Below are 19625 nucleotides of genomic sequence, written 5' to 3' on the forward strand. Positions count from 1 at the left end.
TTCCCTCACTGGGCCGCCACACGAGCGCAGAGCGGTGACCAGGGTGGGTCCGCCACCATCGACGAGCGAACGGGGAACGAACTGGAGAATACAGAGTAATAAAGCCCGAGACGTAGTTATGTTAAAGTTTTTTTTATTCTCTCTTCCAAACTCACTGAGTCGCCGACGACCACAAATTTTGGGGTTTCAATGAGGGCCCATTGAGGAGGCGACGTGGCCCGTGGCCAACCCAAAAGCCCCCCAAGCCGGACGAAACGTAGATCCTGGATGCTGAACTGGGTCTTCGCCGGCATTCGGGCATGGATATGCCCTGGCTAGGGTGGCTAGGGCGATGCACATGTTGGACACTGGAGGGATTCTCAGACTCCCACAGGATGAACAGCATCGTTCGCGGGTGAGAAAACGTGCAGTAGCCCGGTGTTAAGTTAACTTAGAATGGTCGGCGTTAGTTGCACCACCTCTCGCACAGTGTGCGGTGTCTGTAGCAAGGTCTGTTGTTGGCAGCCAGCTGGAAATGAGCCATCGTAGTAGCCGGGAAGCAGCCGGCCGAACACAGCAATCATAGTTAATCAATCATAGCAACGATGGATTGGAGTGCATTTGTGTGGAATGATGGAGGGATAAGAGCGACTCCAAGTTAACTACTAGGCTAGTCTCGTAACACAAGATCGACGGCCACCAGGTAACTAGGGACTAGGAACGAAGAACGGGATGTGTCGTTTTATTCAGACACAGATGAGGAAATGCGAGCGCCATCAGGATAAGATCAATCTGTCGAACAAACCGTGGGAGAGGTCGGAGATTTATACTCTCTGCATGCGAGCCTCCAAAAGCCTCAACGTGGGAAAACATGCAAACTGTGTCTATTATTGTTGAGGAACAATATCAAGAAGATCCTCCAGCTAGTTAGTGAGTTATTTAACTCGCGCCACGATTGAATTTACACTATTTTTTCCGTCTTTTTTCTTTTTTAGCCCCTAGCATCATCTAAATCAAAGGCACGTCCCAGTCAATCCAGTCAATCCAGTCAGTGCAGGATCTGCGGATGTGGCTTCATCTACTCGTTTGCAGAAGAGACCTCTACCACTACCACTACCATTAACCTATTAATATTCATTATTGTATTGCTTTATCTGAGCTAATCATCTCTGTCTGCGTGCTCCAGCTTTAACTGCCTGCCCAGGTCCATTGCTAGCGGCCAAGCGGTAGTTATGGCCCCAGCCTCCTGCCATCCCCAAACCTGCTTCGATTAACTCCATAACATACCACGCATGCGGCCCGCGTCTGTCCATCTCACTCCATTCGCCGTCATCTGCCCCTTGTCCGATTGGCAGTCAGTCCCTGGACTCTTCTGCGATTCTCCTGCGTCAAAGGACGTGGGGGAAACGAAACAAGTTAATTAAACAATTATGGCCAGGCCTCTCAGAGCGCTAGCCGCGTTCTGCCTCCTGCTTCTCACATACCTCTCCATTCACGCGCTCAGAAGATCATCGGATGCCAGGATATACATTCTGCCCTCTGCCCTCGAAACCCGTTCCCTCCAGGCCCGCCAGATCGAATTTTGGCATGCCCTTCTGCCGATCCTCCGCCAAAATGCGCCGGATTGCCCGCCCCCACATCGAGATCGCCAGGCGGATGCGGTCGGGTTCAACGCCGCCCAGCCGCCACCACGTCCTTCCCTGATCTCCATGCCGGAGGGAGATGTACTGAAGATGCAACAGGCGCATACACGGTTCCTTCAGCAGGTTATAGCGTCCCCCAATTTGAAGCCCGTGGTTATTCCGAAAAGTCGCGGAGTGGTATCTACAGCGGGGGGGAAGTATCTGCCCGTTTTCATATCCTCGTTGCGCATGTTACGCCGTACTGGTTCAAATCTCCCCGTCGAACTCTTCCTCAAAGACCGTGCCGAATATGAGAGCAGCATTTGCGACGACGTCATCCCCTCCCTGAACGGCCGCTGCGTTGTCCTTTCCGATATTCTAAGCGCTTCTCCAGTACGCACAGGCGACGATGGCGACTCGGCTAATGACACTGGCGACCAAAAACCTCTGGTCGAGATAGCCCACTACCAGCTCAAAATCTTCGCTATGCTCTTCTCCTCCTTCGAAGAAATCGTCTGGTTAGACGCAGACTGTTTTCCTTTACGCAAACCGGAAGAACACCTCGACTTAAACCCTTTCAAACTGACCGGAATGGTCACCTGGCCCGATTTCTGGATCTCCACCGTGTCCCCCCTATACTACAACATATCACAACAACCAATCCCTTCCGTGGGGCTACGTGCCTCGTCAGAAACGGGCCAAATCCTCCTATCCAAGAAGACACACCCAATAACCCTCCTTCTCGCTGCCTACTACAACTATTACGGACCCTCCCATTACTTCCCGCTCCTCTCACAAGGTGCGCCAGGTGAAGGTGACAAGGAGACATTCCTCCAGGCCGCCTCCGCAGCGGGCGAACCCTTCTACGCCACCAGCGAAGCCGTCACGGCAATTGGACATGTAAAGGGAAAAGATGGCACTGACATCGCCGGTTCCGCAATGGTCCAATTCGACCCTTCTGACGAATATCGCAATTACCAACTCACCCTCACAAACTCCCACAAGAAAAACAACAATAATCATAATAATAACAACCACAACCACCATAGCAACAACAACAAAACCTCACCCCGCGTCTCCTTCATCCACGCCAACTTCCCCAAATTCAACCCAGCCACCGTCTTCGACTTAGCCCACGAGACAAAACCGACCTACCGCCCCGACGGCAGCGACGGACGCGCCTGGGTCGTGTCGCGCGACACCCTCGCCCGCTTCGGCTATGATGTCGAGCGCGCATACTGGGAGGAGATCCTGTGGGTGGCCTGCGAGCTGAAGGGCAAGTTTCGCTCGTGGGAAGGGAAGGAGGGTATCTGCGAGCGGGTGCAGAGGTATTGGGGGAATGTGTTTGGGGCGGAGGCGGAGGGTGTGGATGTGGATGGGGTGATGGGGCTTTGGGAGACGTGATGGATCGAGCTTTAAAATCGATTATCGAGCCAAAGGAGGAACGCATTTCCCTCCCCTCTCTCTTCCTGCGACTGGGGCGTCAGTGTTCGCGGTTAATGGTTGGGGCGAGCAGTCGGCTATTGATATGGAATGAGTGTTGTATAATTATTTCTTACTAACTTTCTTTTCTTTTTCCTCTTTTTCCTCTTTTTCCTCTTTTTTTTTCCCCTTTTGGGGGGGGGGGGGGGGTTCTTTCTTCTTTTGCTCTTGAGCGGGACCAACAAGTAACTTTCATATCCATATTTCTTTCATATATTTTTTTATTCCCCGGTATATATCCCCTTGGGGAGGCGTTGGTGGTCCCCAACAGTGTGCACCTGGGCCTGTCTATGTCATTGCTCAGCAGTCCCACGCCCCTGTGTCTCTTTACTTTCGCCGTTCGTGTTCGTGTCATTGCTTGATTCTTGCACATGCGTTTTGATATAGAGATCGCTGTATACATAAACGTGCATACATATAGATAGATAGATACACTCGGTTAGAGAGATAGATAGAGAGACCCGGGTTCCTGAGCTTCGTGCTTTGCAAGGGTACATGTACCACAATGTCTATGGAGTGATAATGATGATAGTTTTAATTGGTGCTTTCTTACTGACTTAAAGAAGGAGAGAACTGTGCGGAATACGTGTTCAATCAATCAATACTCCGTATATGGTGTTCAATATTCATTGGTCAGAGAAGAGTACGGCTTTCCATGAAAGAAATAGTAAGTAAGTAATAATAATAAAAAGAGAGAATATATGACTTCGTATCCAACACCAAGCCACCCATCTCATAAAAACCTCCAAATACACCCCTCTTTATTTACAACACGTACGAACAATAATAAACATTCGTTTATGGACTTTAAACGCTCGGCCCCTCACGACCTCTTCGGCTCCACTGATGTCCTTCAGGCCCCTTCGTCACATCCCTGGTCTTCTCCTTATACAGCATGCGCGTAAGCTGCTTATACAAAAACTCAGAACCACCATTATACCGGATACTATGGTCAGAATCCGTGAACCACTGCGTCGCCATCTTCTGCGGTGGCACCCCGGCACCCATCAGCAGATCAATCAGCGCCGCCGCGTGCTGGAAGTGCACGTTATCATCGCCCGTGCCGTGCTGCACGAGGAAACTGCCCGCGACATTCTTGAAGCCCTCGGGCTTGCGCACGGCGGTGGCGTTGTAGCCCGCCTCGTTTTGCTCATAGGTCTTCATGTAGCGCTCGGTGTACATGCTGTCGTAGAGGCGGAAGTCGGAGACGGGGGCGGTGATCATGCCGAAGGAGAAGATGCCGCTGTCTGTCTCGAGCACCTTGGATGAGAGGTAGCCGCCGTAGCTCCAGCCCCAGATGCCCATGCGGTCCTTGTCGACGAAGCATTTCTTGCCCAGGGACCTGGCCGCGGCGATTTGGTCCTCGGCTTCGAGCAGCCCGAGTTGCTTGGCCACGGTGGCGCGGAATTTGCGGCCCTTGAAACCCGTGCCGCGATTGTCGACGGTCCAGGTGATGAATTCTAGCTCTGGGTCGGATGCGATGTAGGCTTTCCAGTTAAGCGCTTTCCACGCTTTGCTGACCTCCTGGGCCCCCGGTCCACCATATGGGGTGAAGAGGACTGGATATTTCTTCCTTGGGTCAAAGTTCGCTGGAAGGCGTTGCATGACAGCCAGGGTATCACCGGATTCAATGGGGATGTCGAAAAATGTGATCTTGGGCAGTTTGTATTCCTTGAGCTTGTTCACTATTTCCTCATTGCTGGTGATTACCCGGAGGGGCTTGGGGGAATCAATAGAGTATAGTTCCTGGTAAGGAACGTCCGGGCCACGGTAGGTGAGAATATAATATCCGCCCTTGGAGGAGAAAGACGCAGACCAGTACGCCGCAACCGTGTCATCGACGAGAGCTTTTGTTTTCAAAGTGCTGTATGAAACGGAATATAGATGCCGTTCTGTCGGGTGATGTTTGGTTGAAAGATAGTAGATCAATTCGCGCTCCGTATCGATGCTAACAATACCCGTGACCTCCCACTCGCCAGAGGTCAATGCGATCGGTTTGCCCCCCTTCACGGGGAACAGGTAAATATGTGCCCACCCTGATTCATCAGAGATGTCAACATAGTAAGTGTCGCCGTGGCCTTGGGTCTTATCATTTTTAACATTGCCAACGTATTGGATGGACATCAGATTGTCCAACCAACCATCGGTGCCATCCCGTTCACGAACTACTGAAGCTTTTCCGGAGCCCGTGTCCACCAAGACAATCTTTTCCTGATCTTGGACTCTGTTGAAAGCGCGGAAAACGACTTCTTGGTGCTTTTCCGTGACCCATGCAACTTCACCGATAATCAACTCATCCGCGGGAAACGCATCAGTGGGCACTTTTTTGCTCTTGAGTGAGCTCATATCTAGCAGGTGGAATTCAACCGTGGGATTTGTTTCAGACACCTTTGGATAACGGAGATCCAGCTCCTTAGGGTAGGGTGGAGCCACTTTTTTGTTGTTCATATAGTACGGGATTGTGAATGTAGGCACCCCAGTTTCGTCGAAGCGTAGGAATGCAAGTGACTTCCCGTCAGGAGAGAACCAGAATGCATACCGATCACCGAAGATTTCTTCTTCATAGACCCAGTCGGGGACGCCGTTGAAGGTGTCAGGGCCACCATCGGTAGTAATTTGTGTGGTGGTACCGTCCTTCCTGATAAACAAATTGTTTCCACGGACGTATGCGATTGTGTTCCCAACGGGGCCCCAAGCAGCATACTGCAGATCACCGGCTTGGTCTTCGGCCAAAGGAGTCAACTCGCCTGTCTTAACGTCTTGAATAAAGTAGTTAGAGAAGTAAGAATGGCGATACTGCTTGGTGTAGTTGGTAGCCCACATCACAGCCGATAGGTCCGGCTTGAGGAAATATTCATGAGCGTCATCCGGCACTTGGTCAGCCTTGATCAACGTCTTCTTGGTTTCAGTAATGATGCTCTGGATAACGAGAGTTGAGTCTTCGTCCTGATACAAGTACTGGCCGTCCTCGTCCGTGGAGATCCAGTCCACTGAGATAGTTGCGGGAGAAATCTTCGCCCTGGGAACCGTCTCATTATAGGTCAGAAGCTTATCACCGCCGCCAATAGGAGGATGCGGCTGGCGCGCGGGTTCAATAGCCTGGCAGATGCCCGCAAGGAAAAGGAGCATAAATGTCTATGCATTTAGGCTGCTCAATCAGTATATCGCATTCTCAGAGTCCATACCGTGGTTGGTCATGAATATGTGTGTTTTGCCCGGCTTACTTACCTTCATGTTGAAATTCTCCAATGTGCGATCTCTTCAAGAAATGATAGTGATATCGATAAACAATGCCGCAACCAATGCTCTTTAGCTCTGGAGATGCACGAGAAGGGAAACCGCGGGAACGACTGTAAGGCGATAGCAGCGTACTCCTTGACGAAACACTGAAATCTAAAGTTTTCCCCGGGATCGCGATAACCGCAGTGTCCACAGCGTCTGCAAATAACCCATGTTGAGTAAAAGCGAAGGGGGTGGTGATGCGCAAGACGATATATATATATATATACCCGCAAATTCATGATTTCCCCTGACTCGACCGAGAGCTTGCCGATCTTTCACGTCAATGGCACCTTCTTCTTTCCCGCAAATCAGGAGCTGCTGAGCCAGGACTTTGCTAGCTCCTCTTAGCCGTCATTTAACAGGGAGGAGGATGTTACATCGAACAACTCGACAATAATTCCACGACGGGCATAATGGGTTTTGGTTTCTCCTGGCACTGGGGAGAAGGCAGGGTGGGTCGCAATTGGTGGAAATGTTAAGTGCGTCATTGTGAGCAATAAGGCGAAGTCTTTTGTACATGTACATGTATATACATCACATCAAAATGCTGGCGGTGCTGGTTCTGTGTTGTGTGATGATGATTTCTTTTTTTTGCGGAGTGTAGACTCACTACTACTGCCGAGTGAGTGTGGAGTGACAAACGCGGAGAAGGGGCTTCAGTTAAGCATCCGGAAGGCCAAGACGCTAGAACTTTGTTAAGCCAGCCTCCAGTTAGTTAAAGCTAGTGAAGGCGGTTCAGGGGCTAGTTCAGGGGCTAGCTTCCCGGCTAACAACGGCAGACACAACAGAGTATGGTAAGTACTCCGTGCGATGTTTCCTCATCCATCCTTCGTTGCTCAACCTCAATAATAATAATAATTAATATTGGCGAACTCTCTCTCATATTTGTGCGTCTGAATTCAGGGCTATCCAATTCCAACCTGCCAGTCTAATAGTCTGTCCTGCAGCCGCTGGTCTCTTCAAAATCTTTTATTAGCGGTGGAGATTTGCCAGGACACACACACATCTTGAAATTAGAGCACAATATATCAAACAATTTTCTCCAACACCTTACAACGCCCTCCTATTCGAACAACTTCTCACTAGCCCAGGCTGAGGTAACGTCGTCTACTGCATACCCTGCAGCTTCTTCTTACTCTCCAAGCCGCTGGGCATGAATTATCCGGGGGTAAACAATCCAGCCTTGAGCCTTCGCGCGGTTTGTGACTCTCATCATCGGAAAGTTGCGGCATGTGTGCGTAGGAGAAGATTATTTGCATCCTTCCCCGCTCCAACACCCATGTCCTCGCCTCGAAACGCAGTGTTTACCCTGTCAGTTGGCTAACTATTCATCAGATTCTCTGTTACTAGCTTCCTGGATGCCAATTGCAAAGCTGCAGGTCTCCATTCCTATTTGAAAAGCCCGAAACGTGAAAATGAATGCCATACTTCTCTAAGGGCAGAGATCAAAATGATCAAGAATGTGGTGTGATCAAGGAAGTTGTTGAAGTACATAACGTGTACATATATCTACTCCGTAGTTACAGTACTCCGTACATTATCTGGCATCCCAACCTACGTTGCGCTGCATTGCCAATCAACCGGGCCGTTCCTTGCTTTCCGGCCCTCCGCTTCCATAACTAACTACGCCAAAGCTTATATTTGGTATGCGGCTCCACGCTGGTTCAGGAAATAAAAATTTCTTTATTTATTCCTTCCAGTCATTCCCCGCTCCGAACCGCAGGACCCTACGCATACTACTCTGGAACGAGGCTTTACTCTAATATAAACCATGAGACTACCAAGGACATCCCGTACAATTTCCGCTGCGAAACACTGGGCAGGTATATCGCAAGCCATCCTTGGTTTAACAATTATGCACCAACACCAGGTACGCTGCCGAAATTTCAGTTAAAACAGTCAAGCTCGAATTTGGTGCTCTGCATGCATATTAAGCTAATGAACGCCACCACTATCAACACAACTGTGGCTCCAAGAATCGTTCGTTCGTATTTACCAAGTCGCAACGAAATTAACACTATTAGAAATCACAACATAAAGCCTCCAGGCCCGGGTTTCCACCCGTCGAATACCATATCTTCCTTCCTATTTGAGACTGGAACTACTAATTGCCCAGACTACAACTGTACGCTCAGCGTTTTACAAATCTTGGTGTCAACCCCATGCATCTCCTTCGGGAAATGACAATTTGGTCGGTGGCACGGATTGTTCGGGCACCTGTGACCGGAATAACAATTTTCATCCTCGCACTCCAATCCGGAAGGGCACGGTGCGAGTCGTGCTACGTAGCGCAGAGCCTCCATCATTTTCTCACTCAGCCGTTCGCCATGCTCATGCTTACAAGCAACAAAGTGGCAGGCGCCCAGCAAATGGTATGGGTTGCAAAGTTTCCGCGATTTCAGGCTTTGGACAATGCTGGATGAAGGCTTGATGGAGGAGTCGACGCGCTGTCCATATTTATTCTTCAGAACCGCGGGCCCGGAGTTCACGGTACCATTACCATTGAACCAAACTGGTCCATTGGCGCCGTTGGGTGAACCTGGCGTTTTCTCAACTGATGCGGGAGTGGATGGTCGGGAAGAATTATACCCCGGCGGAGAACTGCTGAAAGATGCGGCATGTGCGTAGCTTGGAGGGGATTTAGACGGGGTCGGCTCATACATAGGTGTGGCGGAAAATGAAACTCTTCTAATCGGAGGTAGCTTCGTGTCTCGGAAGAGCGTTGGGAATGAGGTAGTGCGGTACCTATTCTTCAACTCTGCTAGCTCTTTCTCGAATGGTGGGCCTTCGAGCATCGTCACACGCTTGCAGAATTCCGGACTACTGCTGTAGGGCCCGAGGAGACGCGCATATCCGTTATCGGTGGAAGCGGCAAACACGATGTGCTTACAATGGACATTGCCAGCGTGCAACTTGAAAATTTCTGGAGTTGAAGCAGGTTAACTGGCAAGTCCTTTCGTAGGATCTTAGTGCGATAGGAGATTTACCGCGAATCTTATCATCCGAGCATTCTTTGCCAGCACCTGCGTCCACAAAGCTGCACAGGGGATGGCCCATGTTGAATCCACGAACAAACAGCTCAAACTCATTCTCATCGTCCAGTATATGAGCTTGGTATGTTCGCCTCAACCCCTTCAGATTCGCGAATACACGGACATCGACGGAGAAGTGGGCGGGAGGATCGGCCAATTCATTCTGCACGTATCTCGACACTAGTTGAATTAGGAGTCGGGCAGCTTCTTGACCTCCCGACTCACCTTGCTCGACAAACTCGTCCAAAAACTATCATTCACATCAGAATTGACAACAAACCAACAATGGTAGTGATGCTTAATATCGAGAAGGATTCACAGGGTAAATCTCATACATTCATCGAGTCTCCGTCAACCAAAACGGACACAAACGCATTACGTTCCTAAAATATCAGATGCGCGTACAGTTAGCCCGGCCGAACCCAGTGGTTTAAATACTTCGTTGCGAACTATTCCCGGGGAGGGTCAAGTTCCCTAACCATATTCTGCTGAATCTTCTGCAAATCCGCCTTCGTTTCTCTGACACGCTGATGATACATATTTGCCATATCCTTCTCTTTTTCTAGATCCACGTTCTTCTTGTCAAGATCAACTTCGAGGCTCTTGATCTTTTGGAGCAATCCCTTTTTGCCACATCTGTTAGTTTTCAAGTGTATGAAACAGTTGGATCGGATTAAGACCGGCAAGCAAAAGGCACGGATACACACCTCGATGAAGCTGCATGCGGCTTCACTGGCTTTTCTAATCTGTATGAACTGCTCTTGATCAGGGCTGGTCACCCCAACGAGCGCCCCTGGCATGTCTAGAACTTCGGACATTGAATTGCTTCACTCGTTGTTGATTCGAAGTACGGTAAAATAATGATAAACAATCTGCTGCTTTAGAATTCGAAGGGAAAAAAAACAGCAGTTCCCCCAACTCTATATATATATATATAGATACCTATCCACATTGAGCCATACACCTTGGGCATTTCGCACGGCCACTTGTCAGGCGTCATTAAGGTAAGCCTTGCAGAACATTAAACACAAGGAGTAGGTGAATCTGCCAGCCTGTCTGTATACATTTACCAATGAATAAAAGGCACATCGGGACCTTGGATGAGAAGGGGGCCAGATAAATGAGTGAAGTAGCGGCTGGAGCATTTATTCTGCAGCTCTCCATTAAATCTCATGGATATATCTAGCTCCAAGTCAGCCGCTGGCTCTGTTGTCGTGTGCCTTTTTTCAGTGTTTTTGTTTTTGTTTGCTTGTTGTTCTTGACATTGACATCTGAACGAAGGGGGTGCGAAGGGAGTGACCCGATTGCCCCCAGTCCCGCAAGCCAAGGCCGACCGATGCATGCCCGCCGCTGCTGTTGTCGCCTCACCCCCGCATCATCTGCCAACTTTTGCCCACACTACTGGATTCAACGTATCGATTTTTCATGGTTGTTTGAGGTTTTCTTTTCCCTTTTTTCGTTTCTTTTTTCCCCATGCTGGCTGGCAGGCTGTTAATATTCAGAGTTTCTCCGTTTCATCTTTCATTTTATCGACCCCATCATTACATGATTGAATGGATATAAGAAACAAGAATACATCGTATGGTCTACATGAGGGCCATTGATAACTAGGAAAAATGGTATTTCTCCCTTGCCCTCACTTCGTATCACTGATTCTCTGCTTTGCTCATCCATGCACAGGCGGAAGGAGACAGATCAATTTTACGACCCGCCCAAAGTTCAAGGGTCTTTCCCTAGCTTTTGTTAACTCGCTCCCGCCCCAGACCCTATGACACGGAGAAGAACTAGTTGACCTATGAGATAAAGCCCGCCAGCGCACCACTCTGTCCCTCCTTAGGCATTAGACATAGGCGTATGCGTCGCATAAGGCACTAGGGTGGAAAAGCGGGAAATTTTGCCTAGCTATTTAAATATGTTCGTTTTGAGCGGTAACCCCCCCCCCCCAGGATCCCTCGCTCCTCTTATGTATACGCGTAGCCCATATCTAGGCTGGGCTGCTGACCAGTGGTAGTGTCTGAAATGTCATAACCAATCGATATTCGTAAACATCGCCCGGAACTTTTCACCACCCTCCATTAATCAGCTCAGTGCAGGGAGGTTATGGAATGGGAAACTATTTATTGGTGGAACGCTTCCCCCCGTCTCCCGCTCTCTCTCCCCTACTCCCCTAATGGGAACTCCCAACAACGCCCTCCATGTTTATTTTTGCCTAGTCCATTCGGGATTAACAACGCCCCAATTGGCGAAGTCAGCGCTTTAATTCTTCCGGTCCATTAGCAATCTGTGATAGCCAAGACAATAGAATGATATAGACAGCCAATCGTCGCTCTCGATAAGAGGCATGTTTTTGGCGGGTGTTCCAGTGCCTTGGCAACCGTATGTTTTAGTCGATGATATCACTGACTGCGGTTGGATGGACAGTGGAGGAACCTAGATTTTGAGAAGGGTACTCCGTAATGCCTGGGGAGAAGTGGTAGGTATGGCATATTAATGCCACCAAGAATTCGTCGACAAGATCAATAGCAAGGGAGCATAGCTATATGTCTCTGGTATACCCTCTTTCCAACGCCACTGTTAAACAATATTGAAGATAGATTCCGTAGGCGTCGCTAGTATTTAATAAACCGGCGTTTGTCGAAGCGGCAAAATGCATTGACAATTGAAGGCGTCTGGTTAAATACAAGGAAAAAAAAAAAAGATTTCGCTCGTGGTTGGCTCCTCTGCATGATTGACCTTGCTCAAGATAAGGCATCAAGGCGTTGAAAATGTCATGCGGCATCAGTCAATCTGCACGGCTACCAATTGCTCATTGAAGTTATGACGGGAATTGGCTCAGCAGGAGACCTCCATCGGAGCCGCAGCGTCTCAACATAGACGATAGACGGTGCTAGGAAAACCCGCAACATATACTCATCGAGGTGTATGGTATTCAGCCGAGAATACGCCCGGAGATAGACTGGTGGATGACGCGTAAAGAGCTCTCTAAGAAATCGTTGCCAGATATGTGTCGAACACGTCACACGCATATCAGGGATGAGGAAGCCTCGCTCTTGATTATGCTGATTAGAGATCCGGTTCAATATCCTCACGGTAGATAGGTATCTGCTGCGTAGGTAGTGACAATGAAAAACCCCCCTTCATAGCTCGAGGATCAAGAAAAGAGTGTTTATCAACTGAAACGTGTTCGAATGTTGTGCAAATGGCGTGCATTGGTCTCTTCAATGATATCTCGCAACATGTTCAATGTGGGGGCGAGATGCAGCTAGGGGTGTTGACTTCTGGATCCTGAAAGACACACCTCGCTTGCGTTCTTTTTCTCAATAACGCTTTCAAACTATGTCTAAATCATCATTTTATTTGAGCTATAGCAAGCTCAGCCGGCACGGACCAACTGGAGCTCCCTCGACATCGTTAACTATCGCTGCCATCAACTTCTCCCTTCCTCCCCTGAGTCTCTGCGAATGTACGGAGAAAGTGTAAGTGCTAAACATCTAAACTCGACCTCGTTTCGTCCTTTATAAAACTACGGAAACTACTAGAAGTATGAAAATCTGTGACTTCATTATTAACAGCCGCCCCTTTCTACGCCAAGCTCAGCATAACGTTATCTAAAGCCATTACAACAGTGAGCAAATGGATGGCGTTGTTGAGATGAAGGTATACATAACATCATGCTGGGAGGTATATAATGCGTGCCCTGAGCTGCTGAACGGGGACTCTGTTTTCTTAAGCACGCTGAAATCATCATTAGGCTTTATTCAAAGATATTTTACCATTTATATTTCTCCCAAGACCCGGCTACCCCTACCAACCACGAAATTTCTGAACAATTGTTGGAAGAAAAAAAAAAAAAAAAAAAAAAAACCATGCAAGCTACGAATAACTGGTCCTTTCACTCCATCGCCGGAGCATATATGCTTGGCCTAGCCCCTCATGGATACTACGTGCTTAAACTAGCTTCAATGAAACAGATATCCAATGTCCTGTAAGTTGTCTCCTAGGGCTGGGGCGTGGAACAGGGGAAGTATTTCATTATTTGACATATACGGCCCGAAATTATTGCTAACAAAGAGATTTTCCTCCGACAGGCCTCGCGACCACTTCTCCTCACTCAAGGGTCGTATCCCAGCGGAGACATGGGGTAAGCTCTTTCGCGCGCACAGCGCGCATCTGAATGCGTTAGAGTCCCTTCCTTTGTTTGCTGCTGCAATGGTATGTACACACCGTCAATAAAACATTGTGCATCCTGCCAAGTCACAAGGCCGTTCTAGTCAAAGAAATTTTTGAGGGGATAACAACTAACAAAAATCAAATAGATCGCAGGAAATGCCGCGAAGCTGCCTGCCAGCGATCTAAACCTGATCGCTGCTGAATATATTGGTGCCCGTATGATATACACCGCGCTGTATATGAGTGTCAAGTCGGAAGGTCTCAGCTACTTGCGAAGCGGAGTGTGGGCATGGAGTATCGGGTTGCCGCTCTACGGTCTGATCAAAGCTGGGAGGGCGCTGGCGGGAGGTGAGGGAGATATTCCTTAGATTCTGCTGTTACTATAGCGGTTGTTGTTGGTGTCGCATTTTTCCTTTGCATGCCTGTATATATTATTGGGGCGAGATTATTTGAGAAAGAAATGGTGGTCAGCGTTGGTTTTGGCACAATAAATAGTGGGCCTTTGCTGCACATCTCACTATACAGCCCCCAATTTTTGACATAGAGGACAGTAGTATCAGAGGGCTTGAAGATGTTCGGAGGCATCGAACTACCTTAAGCATGCATAATACATACTCCATTATAACTGTTTTGTTTCAATATCGAATTTTTAACATCAAAGTAGAATCGGCGGAGCGTTGCTGTTGGATATACCCTAGTAGGTCCGCTCCATAAGTCACCAGCTAGATGTTGATGACCACCTCAACATTTGTGATTTGAGAGATATGCAGGATTGACATACATAATGAATCTTGCATAGCCCTACAGAGCTATCATTCGTGTCAATCCTATAAAAACCCCACAGAAGGTGGCCACGAGAACACACATGAAGTTAGTTTGTACTGTATATACATACATTTACTGTGCAATCCAACGCCATTTTAAGGGAAACAAACAATAACAAGGACTCGTCATAACTTCCTCTAACCAGTCTTTAAAGATTGTTCTAGGCTCCAAGGTAAGAATAATAAGTCTTGCTAAAGAGATATAGAGGGTTTGGCTGGGCCTCATCAACTATGTGAGGTGTTTAATGATTGGTCAGAACCCGAAGAGCACAGTAAAACGCTAAACTTTGTTTGGCCTGGTGCCTGCCCAGGTGTTTCTGTACGGATCGACCCTTTGTTCATTGAAGAACTTCAATGCGTCTTAACTTCTTCACGTACGTTGTACTGTACTGGCTGCGTTTTATTGATATGAAGAAAGGGAACAATAGTACCCAAATTTCATCATGGGAAAAGGACCGAAGTACCCGTACATTGTACATGTACAGTGCATACATCCATCCCACAGGGATGCGACTGTTTGCCCCCAGGTACCCGCATTCAATGTCTTCTGCTTGAGCCAAATCCAATGAAACTCGCTTCTTTTACTGGTTTACGGAACTTGGCCACTTGGGGAGTAATACGCAGAGTCCTTTGGCCAAATCCCCAAATGACCGCAAAGCTCATCGGCATACCAATGCTTCTTGTCAAAGGATCGAATCGATGGACCGAAATCGTAAGGATATCTCAACTCGTTTACTCAGAAAATTCTTTGAACATTGTTCAAAGGCAGAGAGATGCATGCCTGGTGTTCTCCTTCCCCTTACTGGGGACCCCCAAACCCAGATATAGTCTCCGTGTGAATGTCGTACTCCAAATGCACAAACGCAAGCCACATACAGATGAAAGCAACCGATAATGCGAACACTTAACATTAATAGGATTTGTCCTGCATCAAAGAAGAGTCACTTAACTGTCGAGATATAATACTCCCCTCTAGTGCTCTGTTTTCTCTTTCACAAAATTATTGTTTCCCTTAGGCAGACAGGTGCTTGTGGGCGAAATAATGGCAAAACTCCCGGGCGTCGTGTATGATTTCAAGTTCTCAAATTTGATTGAGCCTAGCAGAATTTCGCCGGCCTGTTTTCATAGCACACTTCCTGTCCGCGTGTCGAGATTCGTCGGGCAGTTTCAAGCCGCATCACTCGATGCCTGGAGAGAATGGACAGAGGCGCTGGAGGCTGATCAAGAAGATTCACAGCTACGCGCCTTACATCTCACCGATAGCGGTGATAACTTCATGTCGTTACTACTGCCAGAATGCCCACCAGAGTTAATTACTCCGTGGACGAAATTTGCACAATTTGGTTTATGTTGGCATGGTATGTCCAGCGGCTTTCATGATCTCATGAACGTTTTTGAGCTTATAGTATCTGAGCAGATGCCGCTAAGAATCTCGATGAGCAATCTGTGAGTGCATCATGACGTAGGAGTTGATATTACAGGGAGGTTCTTAACTAACGCAAGAACAGCGTAACTCGGCGTTGACAGACCTACTGCAAAATCTGGACCAGAAGAATCAAAACTTCCAGTTCAAAATTAATGAACTGTGGTTTGATGCTTTTAAGGACTTCACGGGGACAGTTGGCATCACCGATCCCTGCACTCATTTCTCGAAGCTTTTCAAAAATATTGTGACAACAAAGCGAACTGCAGATCTCACGGTTGAGATGAACTTCGAGGAGTATAAGTTGCTTCGAGGAGACTATGGGGAAGAAAGGCATGGCCAAATAGCCCCTCAACAGCTCTAAGGGATATGCTAACGCGTACCTCTCTACTTTTGTTCAGGCTCATCATCTCTCTCGTTGCATCGTATGCACGGATCTCGGAGGAAGAGCAGAACTCAATTTCCTCCTTCGTCGATAAAGGGATTTTGGCCCTTGCTTTGCTCAATGACCTCTACGACTATCAGAAAGCGTTCAGAAATGACAGTAAAGGTGCCACTTTGGATAGGATCTCCAACACGGTTGTATTCCTAATGTCTACTTATAGTAGATCTGAGGATGATGCTGTGAGGATTTTGAAGACTGAGATTTGCGCGCTTGAAGATGCTGCGTTGCATGAATATGACACTTGGCAGTTGTCAGCGGTACAAAGGTCTGATGAACTTCAATTTTATGCTGCCTTAATCATGGCGGCAGCAGGGGGGATGGCCTATTGGAAAGCGACTTTTGAGACAGACCCGGCGACGAGCGCAAACGATGGAGATATACCTGTTAGTTACAGTTCCAAGAACTGCATACCTCGCCCACCCCAAAACGGTGCACTCACGAATGCGCAATGGACTACACAGGATAGTCATCAATTAATGGATACGAATGATTTCTCCGGCTCCATTACAAACGTCGCAAAGACAGCCTCAAAACTGTCTGGAAACAAAGCCCAAATTTCCGTCACAGCAGAGATTGATGTCTTCCAAACCTTTAGGAGGGCACCATCGGAAACGGTGAGCCATCTGTTCCCACTTTTATAGGCACCTCCTAATAAAAACTTGGACAGATGTGCATGGCACCGTTTGAATACACTATTTCCTCTCCTAGCAAGGGAAACTTGTCTAGACTCGTAGAGGGTTTACGGGCTTGGATCCCTGGGCTGCGAGAGGAATCAGTTAAGGTCATTGAAACCGCAGCCATGATGGTCTATCACAACTTGTTAATGTGTGTAAGGCCCTGTTCTTCATTCGCATAGCCGATACCGCATGACTGAAAATGTTCTTCAACCGATTTAGGGTAGATGATGTACAAGACGGCTCGCAGACGCGGCGAGGAATGCCTGCAGCGTACATCTTGTATGGCACGAATCAGACCATGAACTCGGCAACCTACGTTTGGGTTAAAATATTCGAGCTAATGGCGCAATTGAAATTCGCGGATGCATGCAGAGATATCTTAATTGGTAGGTTGAATTGAAGCCTCTTAAGCCTTCCCACACTCAGACAATTTTGGGTAAATTGTTAACTTTACTGTCACAGATGAATTGAAATCCTTGGGTCTAGGCCAGTCTCTGGAATTGCACTGGAGATTTCACAAGCTGTGTCCACCCATCAGTGATTACTTTGTCATGGTCGACAATAAGTCGGGGAGTTTCTTTCAGCTCGTGATGAGGTTAATGTCTGCAGAGTCGGAGAATCCAGCAGCCCCGGACACCAAGCTGTCACATTTCATTAATCTACTGGGAAGATACTATCAGATATGGAATGATTATCAGAATTTGGAGTCTAGCGAGGTAAGTTCTGTTCTTTTACCCTCATTCAAGTCCCCATTCCTTCGATCATTATTCTTCAACCCCCCACCCAAGACAATCAAATGCTAATTATTACTTGATTTGCCCACTTCCACCTGCAGTACATGGCCATGAAGGGTTTCTGTGACGACCTTTCAGAGGGGAAGCTATCGATAATTCTAATACACACGCTTCAGAATAGTGTCGCGAAGGACCGAATTAAGGGGTTAATGTTCCATCGCGAGCCGGGTATCGAGCTTTCGGACGAGTTAAAATCGTATATACTTTCCGAGATGAAGGCTGCGGGGAGCTTAGATTTCACGAAGCATGTTGCTTTACAGTTATATGACGCTATGTTGGAAACCTTGACTGAGCTGGAGGCTACGATGGGAGAGAACAAATTATTGAGATACATTCTCCATGCGTGGAAAATATGATTCCATGTGGTTTGTGAGTTTCCAGCAGGTGTTGGGCAGCTTAGACGAAGAGGCATAATTGTATATGGGACTATATGAAGAGAAATTCCCAGCGAGATGGGCGGCAAAGAAAGATAAGCGAGGAATGCCTGGTGGGTATACAACGACAGTGAAATACAATAAATACAATGTTCACCAGGGGTATTTTCAAGAGCTACCTGACATTTTCAAGGAAAGACATGAACGCGAAACTCTTGAACCAATTGTGCCAGGGAAGTTCCTGGTTATTAAAACGCAATTCACCGCGCATCCACAGCGGAAGTGGCCCGTTTAGTTTGCATATCCTGTCTCTTTATCAAAACTCAAAACATCCCCGTACTAGGCTTATTTTGTAACAAAAATCCGCGACGCCCGCCGTTGAAAAGATTTCACCAACGAGCGAAAACCCTCATTCAAGTTCCTGCGATTGGACCTCTGCTGCAATGGCCCTGCCTGGCGGCTTGGGACTCGGCTAGTGAGACTTTGCGCTTCAGATGTGCTATCAAATTCATCGGATGCTACGACCGCTACTCTGCGCTCACGAACAAGATTTGTCACTACATCCACAACGGGTTGGTTATACCTGGACGACAACTCGACATATTTGGCCTTCCTCTGTGGAGACCACCCGTGGTTTACTTGGGGTGACCCATCCCAATTCAGCCACTAAAGTCAAAGGTTTCGGCGGCAGGAACGTGTTTTCATTCCAGAATATTTTGGATCCTTCTTCATAAAAGAGTCTACACACTTTCAAAATGTCCAAGTTAATCCCAGCGACATGTGCCATGGTAAGCGGAACAGGATCAAGGACATGTGAGAGCTTCGCGCAGGACGGAGATTTGCAGTTCCGGCAGGCGTGGGAAGCACATAAATGTTTGTGGTGTCTCCAAATTCGCCGCTTGGGTCGCTTTATCTTCTGATGACGCTTTGTAAATTGGCCAGCCAGGGAACACGCAGCTCTGTGGCGTAGATCTGAGAAATGCAGCATGGGTTTGCTGGGTTAAATCAAGCTCCTCCCTCTCCGTGACATCCAATGTGAGGATGAGGGTGTGGGTGTCCTCGAATAATAGGTGCACCTGTTGGTTATACTCCGTAGCAGTATTCTAGCATTTCTATCACAACAGCCTTGTCGTCGACCACCATCTGCTTTCGGTACTCTTCGCCACCAAACGGGTCGTATGTTTCAAGCCAGCCGCCGTAAAAGAACTTGAGAAAGGGTGAAGGTTCAGCTTGACTGTTACTGATAACATCGATGTTCCTTTGCCACAATTGGATACTGTCTCTGAATCTGTTTAGCTTATGGGAGTGGGGAAAGGTGGTGTGTAAAAGTTTGCTATTCACGGATTATTACTGCGTTCTTCTTGAATCCATTTTGGAGTAACTAGTTATGTGAGTAGTTAAGCAACGGCACGAGTACTCCGTAGTTAATAACTAACTACTGTAAGTTACTGTAGTTACTAGTTAGTTACTAACTGTGCCATGCTTACTCACTCTCTCTAGTGAGTGCACCACAGTGTATGG

The 19625-nt window shown here is 47.9% G+C and overlaps 8 protein-coding genes across 11 annotated transcripts; 3 read left to right on the forward strand and 5 right to left on the reverse strand.

Moving 5' to 3' along the window:
• Nucleotides 1-5: 5 nt before the first annotated feature.
• Nucleotides 6-385, reverse strand: BDBG_17168 (uncharacterized protein; the record flags this gene model as incomplete). Its single annotated transcript, XM_031724950.1, has 2 exons — nucleotides 6-81; nucleotides 156-385. 2 exons carry the CDS (start codon nucleotides 383-385, stop codon nucleotides 6-8), a joined length of 306 nt encoding a protein of 101 aa, XP_031578668.1.
• BDBG_04700 (alpha 1,2-mannosyltransferase) lies at nucleotides 310-3780 on the forward strand. The gene has a single exon (XM_002624790.2). The coding sequence runs from the start codon at nucleotides 1410-1412 to the stop codon at nucleotides 3003-3005; it is 1596 nt and encodes a 531-aa protein (XP_002624836.1). The 5' UTR covers nucleotides 310-1409; the 3' UTR covers nucleotides 3006-3780.
• On the reverse strand, nucleotides 3595-7156 carry BDBG_04701 (dipeptidyl peptidase 4). Its single transcript, XM_002624791.2, has 2 exons — nucleotides 6312-7156; nucleotides 3595-6218 (listed from the first exon to the last, which is right to left on the reverse strand). Exons 1-2 carry the CDS (start codon nucleotides 6315-6317, stop codon nucleotides 3891-3893), a joined length of 2334 nt encoding a protein of 777 aa, XP_002624837.1. The 5' UTR covers nucleotides 6318-7156; the 3' UTR covers nucleotides 3595-3890.
• A 974-nt stretch (nucleotides 7157-8130) lies between these two features.
• On the reverse strand, nucleotides 8131-12870 carry BDBG_04702 (CCCH zinc finger DNA binding protein). Its single transcript, XM_031721795.1, has 5 exons — nucleotides 10105-12870; nucleotides 9877-10020; nucleotides 9733-9780; nucleotides 9353-9647; nucleotides 8131-9288 (listed from the first exon to the last, which is right to left on the reverse strand). Exons 1-5 carry the CDS (start codon nucleotides 10213-10215, stop codon nucleotides 8483-8485), a joined length of 1404 nt encoding a protein of 467 aa, XP_031578669.1. The 5' UTR covers nucleotides 10216-12870; the 3' UTR covers nucleotides 8131-8482.
• BDBG_04704 lies at nucleotides 12636-14255 on the forward strand. Of its 2 annotated transcripts, XM_031721796.1 has the most exons (4): nucleotides 12636-13078; nucleotides 13149-13382; nucleotides 13486-13609; nucleotides 13714-14255. In XM_031721796.1, the coding sequence occupies exons 2-4, from the start codon at nucleotides 13264-13266 to the stop codon at nucleotides 13933-13935; spliced, it is 465 nt and encodes a 154-aa protein (XP_031578670.1). In that variant the 5' UTR covers nucleotides 12636-13078; nucleotides 13149-13263; the 3' UTR covers nucleotides 13936-14255. The 2 variants fall into 2 exon arrangements, with proteins under 2 accessions (XP_031578670.1, XP_002624840.1); XM_002624794.2 differs by having other exon boundaries at nucleotides 12702-13382; nucleotides 13714-14195.
• Nucleotides 14256-14697: 442 nt separating this feature from the next.
• Nucleotides 14698-19540, forward strand: BDBG_04705 (geranylgeranyl pyrophosphate synthase). 3 transcript variants are annotated; one of them, XM_031721799.1, is made up of 9 exons: nucleotides 14698-15749; nucleotides 15809-15837; nucleotides 15900-16147; nucleotides 16216-16642; nucleotides 16781-16873; nucleotides 16927-17084; nucleotides 17156-17322; nucleotides 17399-17652; nucleotides 17772-19540. In XM_031721799.1, the coding sequence occupies exons 1-9, from the start codon at nucleotides 15434-15436 to the stop codon at nucleotides 18084-18086; spliced, it is 2007 nt and encodes a 668-aa protein (XP_031578673.1). In that variant the 5' UTR covers nucleotides 14698-15433; the 3' UTR covers nucleotides 18087-19540. The 3 variants fall into 3 exon arrangements, with proteins under 3 accessions (XP_031578673.1, XP_031578671.1, XP_031578672.1); XM_031721798.1 differs by having other exon boundaries at nucleotides 14698-15103; nucleotides 15629-15749; nucleotides 16216-16873; XM_031721797.1 differs by having other exon boundaries at nucleotides 16216-16873.
• BDBG_17169 (uncharacterized protein) lies at nucleotides 18682-18891 on the reverse strand (the record flags this gene model as incomplete). Its single annotated transcript, XM_031724951.1, has 1 exon — nucleotides 18682-18891. The coding sequence occupies one exon, from the start codon at nucleotides 18889-18891 to the stop codon at nucleotides 18682-18684; it is 210 nt and encodes a 69-aa protein (XP_031578674.1).
• On the reverse strand, nucleotides 18908-19475 carry BDBG_17170 (uncharacterized protein; the record flags this gene model as incomplete). The annotated part of the gene is made up of 3 exons (XM_031724952.1): nucleotides 18908-19180; nucleotides 19224-19392; nucleotides 19456-19475. 3 exons carry the CDS (start codon nucleotides 19473-19475, stop codon nucleotides 18908-18910), a joined length of 462 nt encoding a protein of 153 aa, XP_031578675.1.
• Nucleotides 19541-19625: the final 85 nt, after the last annotated feature.

The sequence above is a fragment of the Blastomyces gilchristii genome, assembly GCF_000003855.2.
Source record: "Blastomyces gilchristii SLH14081 genomic scaffold supercont1.9, whole genome shotgun sequence".
NCBI lineage: Eukaryota > Fungi > Ascomycota > Eurotiomycetes > Onygenales > Ajellomycetaceae > Blastomyces > Blastomyces gilchristii.